Source organism: Mytilus californianus, unplaced genomic scaffold, assembly GCF_021869535.1.
Source record: "Mytilus californianus isolate M0D057914Y unplaced genomic scaffold, xbMytCali1.0.p SCAF_14, whole genome shotgun sequence".
Classification (NCBI taxonomy): Eukaryota; Metazoa; Mollusca; class Bivalvia; order Mytilida; family Mytilidae; genus Mytilus; species Mytilus californianus.
This window is the reverse complement of record NW_026262626.1, coordinates 8966181-8980517: the sequence shown is the minus strand read 5'-3', so window position 1 is coordinate 8980517 and position 14337 is coordinate 8966181. Positions and strand designations below refer to the sequence as shown.

Sequence of the window (14337 nt, the reverse complement as noted above, 5' to 3'; positions counted from 1 at the left end):
TGGTTCTATAAAAAATTTCATTTTAATATTGCTCATTTTAAAGAAAACATATCTTTCAAGCCCAAGAATGTTTGACCAACTTTATTATAATCACTTGTCATTTTATTCCAAACTTAGACATCATGGATTTGGGGTGAAGGCGGGGGTCATTTACATTTACTATGGGCAGGTCAGTCAGACCTCACCTTTGATCCCCGTAGTAGTAAACATTTGTCTGATTTGTGTCTCATAACTTTTGCACTGTAGAACACAAACTCAGTTTTCTTTCCAGGGAAGCAAGTCCATGCATACTATTACAAGCTCGTACTAAGTCAACTTGAACTACTAACAGTCAACTAATACCAACGTTAACTATCAACTAGAACAACTGCAATCATTTCGAACTTGTACCACTGCAGACACATGACACATGACCATTAAAAATATACTTGATATATGTGTTGCTTTTGAAAACCTTGATAAAATATGAATTATTTACCTTAATAATTAATTCATTAAATGAACATAAATGAACAATATATGAATGTTTAATGTTTGTTCTTTTAAATCTTAAAAAAAAATGAAGCAACATAGCCACAGTTTTCATAATTATGTTTGCCTTGGTTTTTGGTTAACTGCCTACAGCGCTTACAGTGCTTTGATTTTTTTTTTTATTACCGTGTAGGGGTCCCATACTATGGCTCCATATTAAATTGTAAGATCCATTCCTAAAGGTCTAGATCATTGTTCTAATCTGACACAAATTTCAATAACTGGAATGCTACCCGAGTTGAATATATGGTGACCTACTAGAACAGCATTATCACTATTGGAATTGTGTTTAATACCATGATTGTTCAATGTCATTAACTTAAATGGAGACAGACATTTGACCTGAAAGGTGGTGTGGGAGTGCAAAATCAAAAACTAACTGACTATGATATATGGTTAAAGAATGAATATCAATTACATGGGTCAACATGGTCAAGGGCAGAGTTGTTATGAAATAACAATATGGCAGAGAAGTGGTTTCAAGTTTCATATAAAGCGACCTGACTGACATGAAATAAAAAATCAAAGGAGTATCCCTATTTGTCTAATCTTCAAGGTGAAATAAAACTAGTAAAACAATATTATACTATTGTCTAAATCTACAGAAATATAATTTGCTTCAAGTAACAGAAATAACTAGGTCACTAGTAACTTATTTAATGAGTATGTGGGGTATAAGAGCTTGATAACAACAGGCTCTTCATAATCATTTGCTTTGAAAAGGATACTAGTAGTCTATATTCTTGATTTAGAAAAATGTAATTGCAAGACAAAAATCACATTACTTAGAATACTTTAGATCATTCAGGTAGTCTTTATTTATATGTACAAAAGAACAGCCAGTAGTCATTGGATATTGTAGATCATTCAAATAGTCTTGACCTATTTATTAGTACAAAAGAACAGCCAGTAGTCATTGGATATTGTAGATCATTGTGGTAGTCTTGACCTATTTATTTATAGAAAAAAAACAGCCAGTAGTCATTGGATACTGTAGATCTTTCAGGTAGTCTTGACCTATACATTTGTACTAAAAAAACAGCCAGTTGTCATCTTCACATAACACACACATATACGAATATCAATTATATGCTGATGAGACATGTTGGAATGTTAAACTAATTACAGTATGTGAAAATCAAGACTTGCATAAAAAATATCACAATATTAGAGACAGTGGCGTCATTTTTCCTCAGAGCTTTCAGCTCTTTGATTAATAGTATATGAAGAAGTGAAAGATTTCAGTGTTATTTCTTATTTATTTTTAGGTTCAAATGATATCTTACCAGTGCAGTCCTATATCAGTTCCTGAGGGTATTGTTGGAACATTTAGACAATGTGCAGCTTATCAAAAAGATAAAAATCTAGACAGATTTGTGTCTGTTGTTGTACTTGATGAAATTGGTCTGGCTGAAGATTCACCAAAGATGCCTCTAAAGGTACACTTGTGTTTATCTTTTGTGTCTTATTTTCTTGTTTTTGGAAGTGTTCAATTTAAAAAAAATTCGACATAGGAGGAGGTATGCTAACAACCATTATTTGAAATAGCAAAAGTAGGAAATGTTTTCAAGCATTTCAAAATTATGTCTTTTGCACATGTGAAGGATGTTATTTGGTAGATTTATATTACTTTTTAACTGGATTTTAGAAGGATAAATCGGTTATTGATTTGGGGATGTACGGCGGGCTGGCGGGCGGGTGGGGGAATGGGCCGGCTGGTGGGCGGCTGTCAAACAGTGTCCATTCAATAACATGAAAACTCTTTGACGAAATTTTTCCAAATTTAGATATGTTGTTTCCTGTGACTAATTATATATATATATATAAATGAATGTCAAGTTCAATTTTTACGATTTTAGCTTTTCTAGTTGTTGAGTTATAGCCCTTTCCCAAGAGTTCAATTTTTGATGAATTATTCCATTTCTGTACAAAGGGAAATAACTCATTTTTTAAGAGAGGTTTAAAAAACATTGTATAAATGATAAATGAAATTTTGGATTTTTTTTCTTTTCTTTGGTAAATTGTTTGAAAAATTTTGTGGTAGGTTTGTTTGTTATTCTATATAAACTAATTTTTTGAATGCTATATATATAATTTTTTTTTTATGAAGTGAACTCCTTTAATTAGATAATAATCTATTTTTATTAAAGGATATATTTCATTACATTACATTGTGTAGATAAAGTTGTTGACATTGATAGATAAGTTGCAGATCTATGCTAGTTTATGACAAATGAAAGAAAAAATATTTGGAACTATTAATTATATTTGATTAAAATTTGAAAATAGATATACATTGTGTAACATCATATCTAATTTTAGAGAGTTAAATCATATCTAATTTTAGAGAACTATGTTTGCTTTATTAGTTAAACCATATTTCTGTTCAAAGGGAAATAACTCAAACTTATTCCATGAACCAGTAATGATAAAATAAGTATATGGATTCTGTTCAATTAATTTTAGTCATTAGTTGTCAAAATTTCTTTATAACTATTTTCTTTAAGTCATATGTGTTATGAAGTTTTTACATCATCCTGTTTGGGGTTCAGATTTGCAAATATCATTTTCATTATTAATTAGATAATATTCAATCACGATCCAAATTCAGAGCTGTTTTAAGCTTAAATGTTGTGTCCATACTTGCTCAACTGTTCAGGGTTTGACCTCTGCAGGAAAATCCGGTTTGCTGTCACTGTACAGCCTCTTGTTGATATTGGATTCAAGGGTCCAAATAAGTGGCCTTATTATGCCTTCTCCGTTGTATTTTCATTTCTTTTTCTGAGGATGATGCATTAAAATATACACAGTAAGTTGATGACATGTAATTCTGCAGAAGTTAAAAAATTGTAGATCTGAAACTACCTTTGTATTTTTGTTTAATTATAACATAGATGGGCTATAATTCTATTAGAAAATACTTTAAAAAATCTTAAATCTATATTAAAAATATCCATTAATTTTGCAGACATTACATCCATTGTTAGAAGATGGCTGTCCAGATGATGAAGATCCAGAGCCGTACAAAAAGGTAAAATATTTGAAATAAATTTCAGGGATCTGTCATTAGCAAGATCTTATGAAACAGATTTATTTATGTTGAAAGTAAAATAAATGGCATATTTTAGTTAGCTGTAGTCAATTGCCATGTCCATGAATTGTAAATTGGGAATATTTAGAAATGTGATAAAAAAAACTTGAAATTTTAGACCCATCATGTCTTTCTTATTCATGCTAATAAATGCTTCTTTTATTGTTGAGATAATTTAAAAGAAGTCCACACTATTGTAAATAATAGCATGCACTTGGGTGTTGACATTATAAACAGTTTTGCTCACATTTGTTTCCACATAAACAAGGAAAATTCCAAAGTCGAGGTGTAAAAAATTGTGCTTAAAAATTAATGAAGACAGTGTTATGGTTTTTACGAAAACATTTTTGAAAAAGCGCTTTTCAGTGATCAAAATGTGTACAGTAGTACAATGCTTTGGTTTCGTTGTTAATTTGGGCACAACATATATAACTAATCATGCATAACCCATTTTCTACAGGTTGCATTTATTGGTATATCCAACTGGGCCTTAGACCCTGCCAAGATGAACAGAGGTATTCTGGTTCAGAGAGAGGTTCCAGATATTACTGAATTGAGAGAAAGCGCTGAGTAAGATATTGATTTAGAAAAGTTAAGAGTAGAAATAAAATTTAAATTTCTTAGGACAGGGTAGGAAGAATTCATAAGCTGTTAACTACTGTGTCATTGAATTTTAATATATATAGATTATCATTGGTCATCTTCACAAGATTGATTTTCTTGCTTCAGCCGGCACAGCGAAAGCGAGAAAAGCAATTGAGTGAAGATGACCTATGATAATCTGTTTCTCGCTATTTTGCCTTTGATGTTGTTGATGTTTACATAGTTTCTAGCAAAAATTTCACATCTCTCTCTGCTGTGCTGAGAAAGGAAATTATCAGTCCGTAAGATCAAAGGAAAATTTCGAAAAATAGCTATAAATACATATCATCATTTAATGACTGCATGTCACACACATTTTATAAACAACTTTAGTTACCATAGTTACAAAGGCAATAGTTATACTTGAAAATAAAACTAAGTTGTCAATTTTCACGAAATAATGGAAGGTTCTAGGAAGATGTATTTCTCTTATTTTTTTAGGATGTTGTTAAAAACAACTAAATGTTTTTTTCTTCATCAGAAATCTCAACTTCTTATGGGTAAAAAATTTGCAAAAGACTTTCCAACAATTTAGAAATGAGAATATCCTGAGAGAGTAACTGATTTCCTATTTTTGAAAGTAAAGAAATATTTTTATTTAAACAGCTTGACAGATGATTATTTCTGTCAAAACCCCATTATATGCCTATGCAATAAAGTAAATTTTATTAACTTTATATTTGAAAGACAATATTTTATTTTGAACAGAGGAATTTGCTCTACCGACAGAGGAGTTTTGAAGTTTATCAAACCAATGATTGTGCCAATGGCAGACTCATATTTGGAACTGTTTGAAGAAGCTTCTAACGAAATGAGAGAATTTTTTGGTCTAAGAGACTTTTACAGGTATTTGTAATTTTATTTTTAATCTTTTGAATTTTTAGAATGTAATTTGAGCCATAGATGCTTTGTTCAGGAAATGTATATACTGTTGCATTGAAAATTAAAACATAATTGTTTGAACTGAAGTTAAAATAGAGTCTTTTTGAAATCATATCTTGTGTTGAACCCATATGAATATATTTGGCTACCATTTTACTCTTTTTCTTGTCCATTTAAGATATTCCAAGTCTTCTTGAAACCATAATGTCATACTTTGGTATATGAGTAAAGAAGGTGATACAGTGTTTCGTAATTCTTTCCTTATACTCAACTAATATAATGTGAATGAAAGTTTTTTCAAACTTGTTCTTTTTCAGCTTGTTGAAAATGTTGTATGCATTTGTTTCAAAATCAAGAAACAAACCAACATGGCAGCAGTTGAAACATTCCATTCTCCGAAACTTTGGTGGATTAGAAAAGGCTGATCCTGTTAACATATTCTATGGTAAATTGTCAGGACTCGTCAATAAACATGAAGAGGTAGGAAACTATTTGTTTTATCTATATTATGAAAAGGAATAAAAATGTTCAGGAAAAAACTTTAAACCCTATGATCCTCTTTTGAGCAGAGTTGTGGAACTGCATGTCTTGAAATATGGTGAATGTCTAGCAGTAGTCTGACTTAGTGTCGAAAACTAGTTTCAGAATAATCAGTCACATATCAAATCTTTGACGAACTTTGGTGGTCAATTTTAAGTTCACTACAACAATGCTTACGATTTTATCAATTACTTGAATGTGCATATTTTGGCATTTCTTGTACTGTTGAAATGAGTCCTCCAGAGTTTTACATAATTCACATTGGTGACATGATTTTATATATTGTGCTATCATATCAGAATTTCAAAAATATAATGGTATATTTTTTGTATCAGCCAAATGAAGATGATCCAGACTGTACCTCAGCAGGGATGATCCAAGCTTGTCTGTCTGGTGCTAAATCAAGCAGGTATATTATTTTTATGCCCAAGCCATAGCGGATGGGGCATTAATTTTTACCCTTGTCCGTCTGTACGTCGGTCTGTACATCTGTACTTCCCAAAAATGGTTTCCGTTCTCTAACTTTAGTTTGCCTTAACCAAATGTTATGAAACTTTTACACAAAATGCTTATTACCACAAAACACAGATCAAGTTTGAATTTGGGTGGCATTACTTTTACCTTTCTAGAGTTATGCCCCTTTACAAATAGAAAAATTGCTGAATTTTTGTATCTGTTCTCTAACTTTAGTTTGCCTTAACCAAATGTTATGAAACTTATACACTAAATGCTTATTCCCACAAAACACAGATCAAGTTTGAATTTTGGTGGCATCACTTTTACCGTTCTAGAGTTATGTCCTGTACAAATGGAAAAATTGCTGAATTTTTTCGTTTCCGTTCTCTCACTTAAGTTTGCCTTAACCAAATGTTATGAAACTTATACACAATGCTTATTACCACAAAACACAGATCAAGTACAAATTTGGGTAGTGTCACTTATACTGTTCTTGAGTTATGTCCCTTTATAACTATATATGCCCCATGGACACATTCCCCATTTATATTCAAAGGCTATGCATTGTTATGGGAAAATATTGAGAATTCCATAAAGTTAATTTTAAGTCAATTAAATTTTCTGACATACTTAATTTACACTTTTTACTTATATGTAATGTGAAAACAGTACTCTCAAGTTTGCCAAACGTCAGTCATTGTTCGATAGCAAATCATGAATGTAAGATAAAGACACTTTTCTGCAATGCTGAAAATAGAAAATCAAAAAGGAATGAAGGCTTTCAAATAAATTCTTTCACAAATTTGTAACACTGTACATGCTGTAGTCTGTCAAGATTTAAAAAATAATATCCTGTAATTTTATCTAGCTTTTTGCTTTCATCCATCCAACTCTCTGCATTTATTAAAGGAAAAAACGTTAAAAAATGCCAAAATTTACATTTGATCAGTCTCAAATAGACATTTGAACGTAGTTTTCCTTTTGATTATGCTCATATTAAAACACACTTAGATTTTAGAAACTATATGTGCTATAATAGTTCTCATTTATTTTTGCAGTGAAAGTAGATACCTGTTACTACTAACAGAGAACTATGGGGCTCTAACAATTTTACAGCAGAAAATTTCCATGCACAATGCTGTGGTCATATTTGGTAGCAGCTTTCCTAGTGACCAGGAATACACGCAGGTAATAAGCATGTAGTGAATTATTTATGTCTAAGTCATGTTTAAGTTTAAGTTTAGTTATACATGGAGATAAAGATGGGACAAATTTGTCAGTTGCATTTCAGTTATCTCCCTTGACAAAACAAAGCATTATCTCTGATTATCTCACTTGATGATACATAGCATAATTTCTGATAGATGCTTCAGGGATGCATGATACTGGATTTTCAGTTTGGTGAATAAATGAAGAAATTTTGAAAGGAAGTAATGAAGATCTGAAATAATAATCCATCCTTTAATTAAAAAAAGTTTTAATAAGGTTTTGTTTAAAAAGAAATATTTTTTGAATTTATTTTATAGGTGTGCAGAAACATAAACAGAATCAAAGTATGTATGGAGACTGGTAGTACAGTTATTCTGTTGAATTTAGAGAATCTGTATGAAAGCCTCTATGATGCCCTGAACCAGGTAAGATTTTCAGGAAGATTTTTTTTGCAGATCCTTTCTCATTGAATTTAGTTTGAATTTGCATTCTTTTTTAAAAATTTTTGAATGTAACTTGACTACTTATGAGGAAACTTATAGCAATCAATATTTGAATTGAATTAAAATTATGTTGCATTACATAACTGGTTGCACATTTTGTTTACACATTTTTATATTTTTATGCCCCCACCGCTAAACACAATGGGCATTAAGGTTTACACTTGGCCGTCTGTATGTCTTGAAATTGGTTTCCGTTATGTTTGAACTATTACATTATCTCTTACATATTTACAAGAAGGGGCATCTGTGTCTCATGGACACATTCTTCTTTTATTTCTTTTTTAAAAGAACACTCACAGAGTTGAATCCGATATAGGGTGAGAAATAAATTGCAATACTGTTTATTAATGAATTGAATATATTCTAGAAGTTTGTTTTGCAAAGGAAAACAATAAAATCAAACTGGTATTATAAAAGTCACCTTCAGGATCAGATGACATTGACTTTTATAAGTCTGAGGTTGATCTGACAAGACGGGTTTTGTCTTAAATCAAGGTGACCTTCCATTCGTGTTTTCTATGCTAAAACCTAGTGTACTAACTGTTATGAAAATATTTTTATGATAATTTTCTTCTTTTTTAGTACTATGTTCAGTTTGGAGGTGAAAGATATGTAGATTTGGGTCTTGGAACCCACCGAGTCAAATGCAGAGTGCATAAAAATTTCAGGTAATTAAAAGAACACAATATACTAGATAGCCATTCAGGAGAGTTACTGTCTTATATATTTAGTCAGCCTAGAGACTAAATTCTTAAATCTTAATGAGCTTGTTTAATTATAAAGTAATAGTAATAGAATAGAACCAGATTTGTGTAAATTGGCTCTTTGAGTCTGATGGATAATCCTTATTTTATCAACTACTATTAACTTTTAAATTTTTTTTTGCAGGCTGATTGTAGTTGCAGAGAAACAGATTGTGTATGATAAATTCCCTATACCACTAATTAATCGATTAGAAAAGCACTTTTTGTCTTTAAAAACAATGTTGACACCATGTCAACTCGATTTGACAGAAAAACTACAAGAATGGGCTCAGAATTTCTGTGAAGCAAAAATTCCAGCATACATGAGGAAAAAGTAAGTTTCTGATCTCATGCAATAGGGGAAACATTTACCAGATAGCAGTGGGGCTGTTTTGAATGTACAATTTTGACCATTAGTTTCTCAGATATTAGTCAAATGAATCATAGATAATAAAATTGCCTTCAGTATCTTGGATAAAATAAATTTGACTATGGGACAAAAATTCAAAATTTGATTAAACTTTATAAGAATGAAACCATTAATTCTTAAATGCTATTATAATGCCTTAAATTTACATGAATTCCACTGAGCAATTTTAGTTTAAACACCTGAAAACGTCTAAACATTAAGTAAACTCTATATAGCGATTTAGAATTATGCCAAAATTCAGGACTTTTGCAAGTGAAATGTCAGAGCGAGTATAGAAACCTCTGTATGTCATAATTTGGTAAGCTTGTGTTCCATAGCTGATTTATCAGTGTTTACATCAATGAATGATATTACATTTATGTTATAAAACTCATTTTAGGAAGGACATAAGAAAGATAGGAGATGCTTTTATGGGTTACCATGCCGATACTTGTGCAGCCATTATATTACATGTTTGTCAGGAGAAAAGATGTAATGATGAAGCTATATCTCAAATTGAGAAGGAGGTAGGATGATTTGTGAATATATGAAACACTACTCATAATTACAACTCATATGAAAATAATTAAACCACCTCTACAAAGGAGAGGGGTCATTCTGTTTTATTTGTCTTTCTACCTGTCTGCAACAGATTTTTGTTGGATTTTTCTCAGCAACTCCTATTCAAAGCTTTTTGATATATGGCACCTAGCTTGATCAGCTGGTTATGCTATACTGTGTGACCCTTTTTCCGGTCCTGTCAATGTTCTACTTCCTGTTTGTTGAAAAAGGGTTTCAACAGGTACAGCCAAACAAAATCTTTGTATCTCTAAAAGAATTAAGTAATTAAAAGGTTTTAAGAAATTTGTTGAAATGAAGTCCCTGACTTTATAATTTACCAGTTATGCTTAAATTACTTGAAATGAAATCTTGCAGTATAAAATTTCCTGTGTGAAACTGAAATAACAATCAAATATAAAAAAGATCAATTATTGCTGTTTATATCAGATTGATTTAAAGTTTTTTCCTCCAGAACCAAGAGAATTCTTGATTAACATATCTAACATATTTCAGATTCTTTGTGACGCCCAGTCTATACTTTTATGGTGTGCCACTCCTGCTGCAGTTTGGCAACTTGATGATAAACGAGTGTTCAATACATATTTCACAGAACAACACCATGACAGCCTAGCTAATTATCTTCATTATAAGATGGTGACTATAAACAAAGGCAGTATATATGCACAGGTATGAAAGTATTTGTTTGATTCAACTCATTATTATAATAAACTCATCAGATATTAAATTGTTTTCAAACTTTCAGAAAATGGTTAATTTTGTTTATTTGCAAAAATATGCTAGATTTATGCAAATCAGTAATACTTTGATGCTGATACTTTCTGATAATTAAAAAGGCTTCTCAAATATTCACAAAATTAAAAGATTAGTGGGACTGTGACCAGAAATCATCAATCCCACAGGGAAAAACTCAATTTTTTATGAATTTTGATACGTCTAGAGTGAAGAGATGCAAATATATATACTTGCTGTAGCTTGTGTGAGCTGTAGGGAACACACGACATACTGATCAGTGACCTAAGTGCTAAACTTGAAGGCAAACACCTGTTTCTAAGTCAGTCTAGGGAAAACCAACCTAAATAAATATTTGCATTTTTATGAAATATTCTACTTTACGGGCCTGCAACCAGAAGTAGTTGTAGATAAATTTTTGAAGATGCCACCAGGCTGAGTTAAGTTTCTAAAGGGGTATTTCTTTCTTCCAGGGTCATAAATAAAAAAATAAGAAGATGTGTTAATGTGTTATAATTGCAATTGAGACAACTCTCCACAAGAGACCAGATGACACAGAAATTTATGCATTTTCCTTGAAGTCTCTACTTAAATCAAAGTGCTCAGCTTTGAAGATCCTCACTATCATACATCTGATATTACAAAGATGTAAAACATATTGAAAAAGTTAAAGCATTTTTTTGTTAATATTTCAGATTACAACAAATTCAAAATTAATGTCAACGGCAGACATTGAGATCCTGTGCAGATTTATACCCATACAGAGACAGAATGTAACATTATTGACACTACAGTCTTTTGATACAGAACAACAGTTCAACAGAAAAATCAAGTATGATATTTGTTTAGTATCATATAAACATGGTGTTTATGATGCTCAATCTTTAGTTGTTCACTATAGCTAGCCATTAAGTTTATATGAGGGGGATATAGAAATACTGGGCGTCTGTCTGCATGTCCGTCACGGCTTGTTAGTTCTCTCCCGTGCAAAATTCTTGTCCGATTTTAATGAAATTTATATCAAAGATACCTCTGACAAATTAAAAAATCATTGCTTATGAACTAGTTTTAAGAAGTTATATCCTTTGAAATGTAACTTGTATGGAAAATTTCATTTGAGAGCTCTCCAACCTACATTGTCAGAGTTTTATGAAAATTAGAAGTAAGGTTTACATCAGCAATGTGTTGGACAAATTCTAAATTCAAAGAGGTATGATACATGAAAAAAGAAATCATATAGATAATTGCATTGTAAACAATTTCACTCCTTCAGTTCCATAGAATTTAAAAGTAACTTAAAAAAATGTTTTGGAGTCGTTGCTCTTGGACAGATAAAATATGTGCAGCAGCCAGGGAGTAGGGGATGAAACTTTTTGTTAGTTATGCATGCATGGTCCCTTGTTTTATTTGTAAATTGGACAAATGATTTAACTGTTGCAGATTAGAAGTATCTACAAAATAAATATTCACAAGTATTTCTACCTTATTTTATTTTATTTTTAATAATAATCTAGTAATATGATATATATAGCTATATGGCAAATAAAGATAGAACAGGAATTTAACTGAAAATCTTGATGTTTCATACTTTTTTATGCCCCACCTACAATAGTAGAGGGGCATTATGTTTTTTGGTCTGTGCGTCGGTTCGTTTGTTTGTTAGTTCATTCGTTCGTTCGTTCATCTGTCCATTCATCTGTCTGTCCCACTTCAGGTTAAAGTTTTTGATCAAGGTAGTTTTTGATGAAGTTGAAATCCAATCAACTTGAAACTTAGTACACATGTTCCCTATGATATGATTTTTCTAATTTTAATGCCAAATTAGATTAGACCCCAATTTCACTGTCCACTGAACATAGAAAATGATAGTGCGAGTGGGGCATCCGTGTGCTATGGACACATTCTTGTTTTATCAAATATGTGTGTGAGTTTAATAGTTTACTGTCTGAACAAACACTTGGCTTATTAGCATCAGAAGAATGAATTTAAACTTGTACACAGAGGATTTAGTTTAGTAAGTGCCCTATTTGGCCCCAAATATCAAGTCGTTTGTTTCAAGATAAAAAGAGGTTCAAGTTGATTAACAGACATGTAAAAAAATGTGAAATATTATTTATGTTGAACTTTTCTTTAAAAGCTTTCAATTTGACATTTACACATCAAATAGGCCAATCAAGATTTTGGTGAAAGTTTAGGCCAAGAAAACATTAATAGGCTTCAACAGACTAAATATTTTAGTAAAATATGTAATGTGTTTTAACACACATATATATTATCGAAAGATATTTTTTGTAGTCATTAGTGATATATGTTTCCAGTCCTATAAAACCTATGGAAATTGATCTGCTTTCGTAAAATTCTTGGAAAATCAAAATTTGTGCTAAATGTGGTGTCATTAAAAGAAAGGTGATTAGTAAGTATTCAACACAGAGACGTCATACTCTCTAGTCATTGTGTTAGCTATGATTGATTATTATAAGCTCACCTGGCCTGAAGGGCCAAGTGAGCTATTCTCATCACTTGGTGTCCGTCGTCTGTCGTCGTCGTCTGTCGTCATTAGCTTTTTACAATAATCTTCTCCTCTGAAACCACTGGGCCAAATTTAACCAAACTGGGCCACAATCATCATTAGGGTATCTAGTTTAAAAAATGTGTCCGATGACCCAGCCAACCAACCAAGATGGCCGCAATGGCTAAAAATAGAACATAGGGGTAAAATGTAGATTTTGGCTTATATCTCTGAAACCAAAGCATTTAGAGTAAATCTGACTGGGGTAAAACTGATTATCAGGTCAAGATCTATCTGCCCTGAAATTTTCAGACAAATCTGACAACCTGTTGTTGGGTTGCTGCCCCTGAATTGGTAATTTTAAGGAAATTTTGCAGTTTTTGGTTATTATCTTGAATATTATTATAGATAGAGATAAACTGTAAACAGCAATAATGTTCAGCAAAGTAAGATCTACAAATAAGTCGTATGACCAAAATTGTCAGTTGACCCCTTTAGGAGTTATTGCCCTATATAGTCAATTTTTAACAATTTTTCGTAAATTTTTGTAATCTTCTACAAAAATCTTCTTCTCTGAAACTACTGAGACAAATTTAACCATACTTGGCCATAATCATTATTAGGGTATCTAGTTTAAAAAATTTGTCCGATGACCCCGCTTTTGAACAATCATGGCCGACTTGGTTAAAAATAGAACATGGGGGTAAAATGCAGTTTTTGGTTTATATCTCTGAAACTAAAGCATTTAGAGCAAATCTGACAGGTGGCAAAAATGTTCATCAGATTTAGATTTATCTGCCCTGAAATTTTCAGATGAATCCGACAACCCATTGTTCGGTTGCTGCCCCTGAGTTAGTAATTTTACAGAAATTTTGCAGTTTTTTTTGTTATTATCTTAGATATCATTATAATATATAATATCTAATACTATTAATTATGATTTTAACCTTATTTTACATAATTTCCAAAGCATCAGTAAATACAGGTGAGCGACACAGGTTCTTGAGAGCCTCTAGTTATAATGGCCAATAAAACCTTATTCCAAATTTACTCCTATGATACTTGATAACATGTAGCATTTTTAACTTCAGAGCATGTTTTGACCAAACCAATCGTTCTGATCTGTTACTTATTGTACAATGTGACTGTGGGGACCAGAATGCTGACCTGATTGCCTGTGCTAGGTATACTGTACAAGGAGAGCTACAGCAGATACCAGGAGAAATGTCTACAGACATACATGTTGTTTTCCTTATACAGCTTCCTGGAATAGCTGGAGGATGCTTCTCTGGATTCCAGGTAAGTCACTTAACTTTTTTTTACAGTTTCGAATAGATCATCCTGTTAGTGTTAAAAATAAGTGCTCATGTAAGGGTCTGGATGGGGAGTCCTTCATTTCTGTATTCTTAAAATTTTTAGACCATTTTTCTCTATTCTTTATATTTCAGCATCCCATTATTCTCTGTTCTTTATTTTTTTGGTCCATTTTTCTCTATTCTTTATTTCTTTGC

General features: G+C 31.6%; 1 protein-coding gene across 1 annotated transcript in view; it reads left to right on the top strand.

Moving 5' to 3' along the window:
- Positions 1-14337, top strand: part of LOC127724130 (E3 ubiquitin-protein ligase rnf213-alpha-like) — a 160336-nt gene that overhangs the window by 43276 nt on the left and 102723 nt on the right. Inside the window, exons 31-44 of the mRNA XM_052230992.1 lie at positions 1800-1970; positions 3500-3562; positions 4083-4192; positions 4973-5110; positions 5464-5626; positions 6022-6095; positions 7201-7330; positions 7669-7776; positions 8437-8522; positions 8743-8931; positions 9407-9533; positions 10081-10254; positions 11013-11149; positions 13918-14125. Of these exons, the coding sequence (XP_052086952.1) occupies positions 1800-1970; positions 3500-3562; positions 4083-4192; positions 4973-5110; positions 5464-5626; positions 6022-6095; positions 7201-7330; positions 7669-7776; positions 8437-8522; positions 8743-8931; positions 9407-9533; positions 10081-10254; positions 11013-11149; positions 13918-14125 (1878 nt within the window). The remainder of the gene's footprint in view (positions 1-1799; positions 1971-3499; positions 3563-4082; positions 4193-4972; positions 5111-5463; positions 5627-6021; positions 6096-7200; positions 7331-7668; positions 7777-8436; positions 8523-8742; positions 8932-9406; positions 9534-10080; positions 10255-11012; positions 11150-13917; positions 14126-14337) is intronic.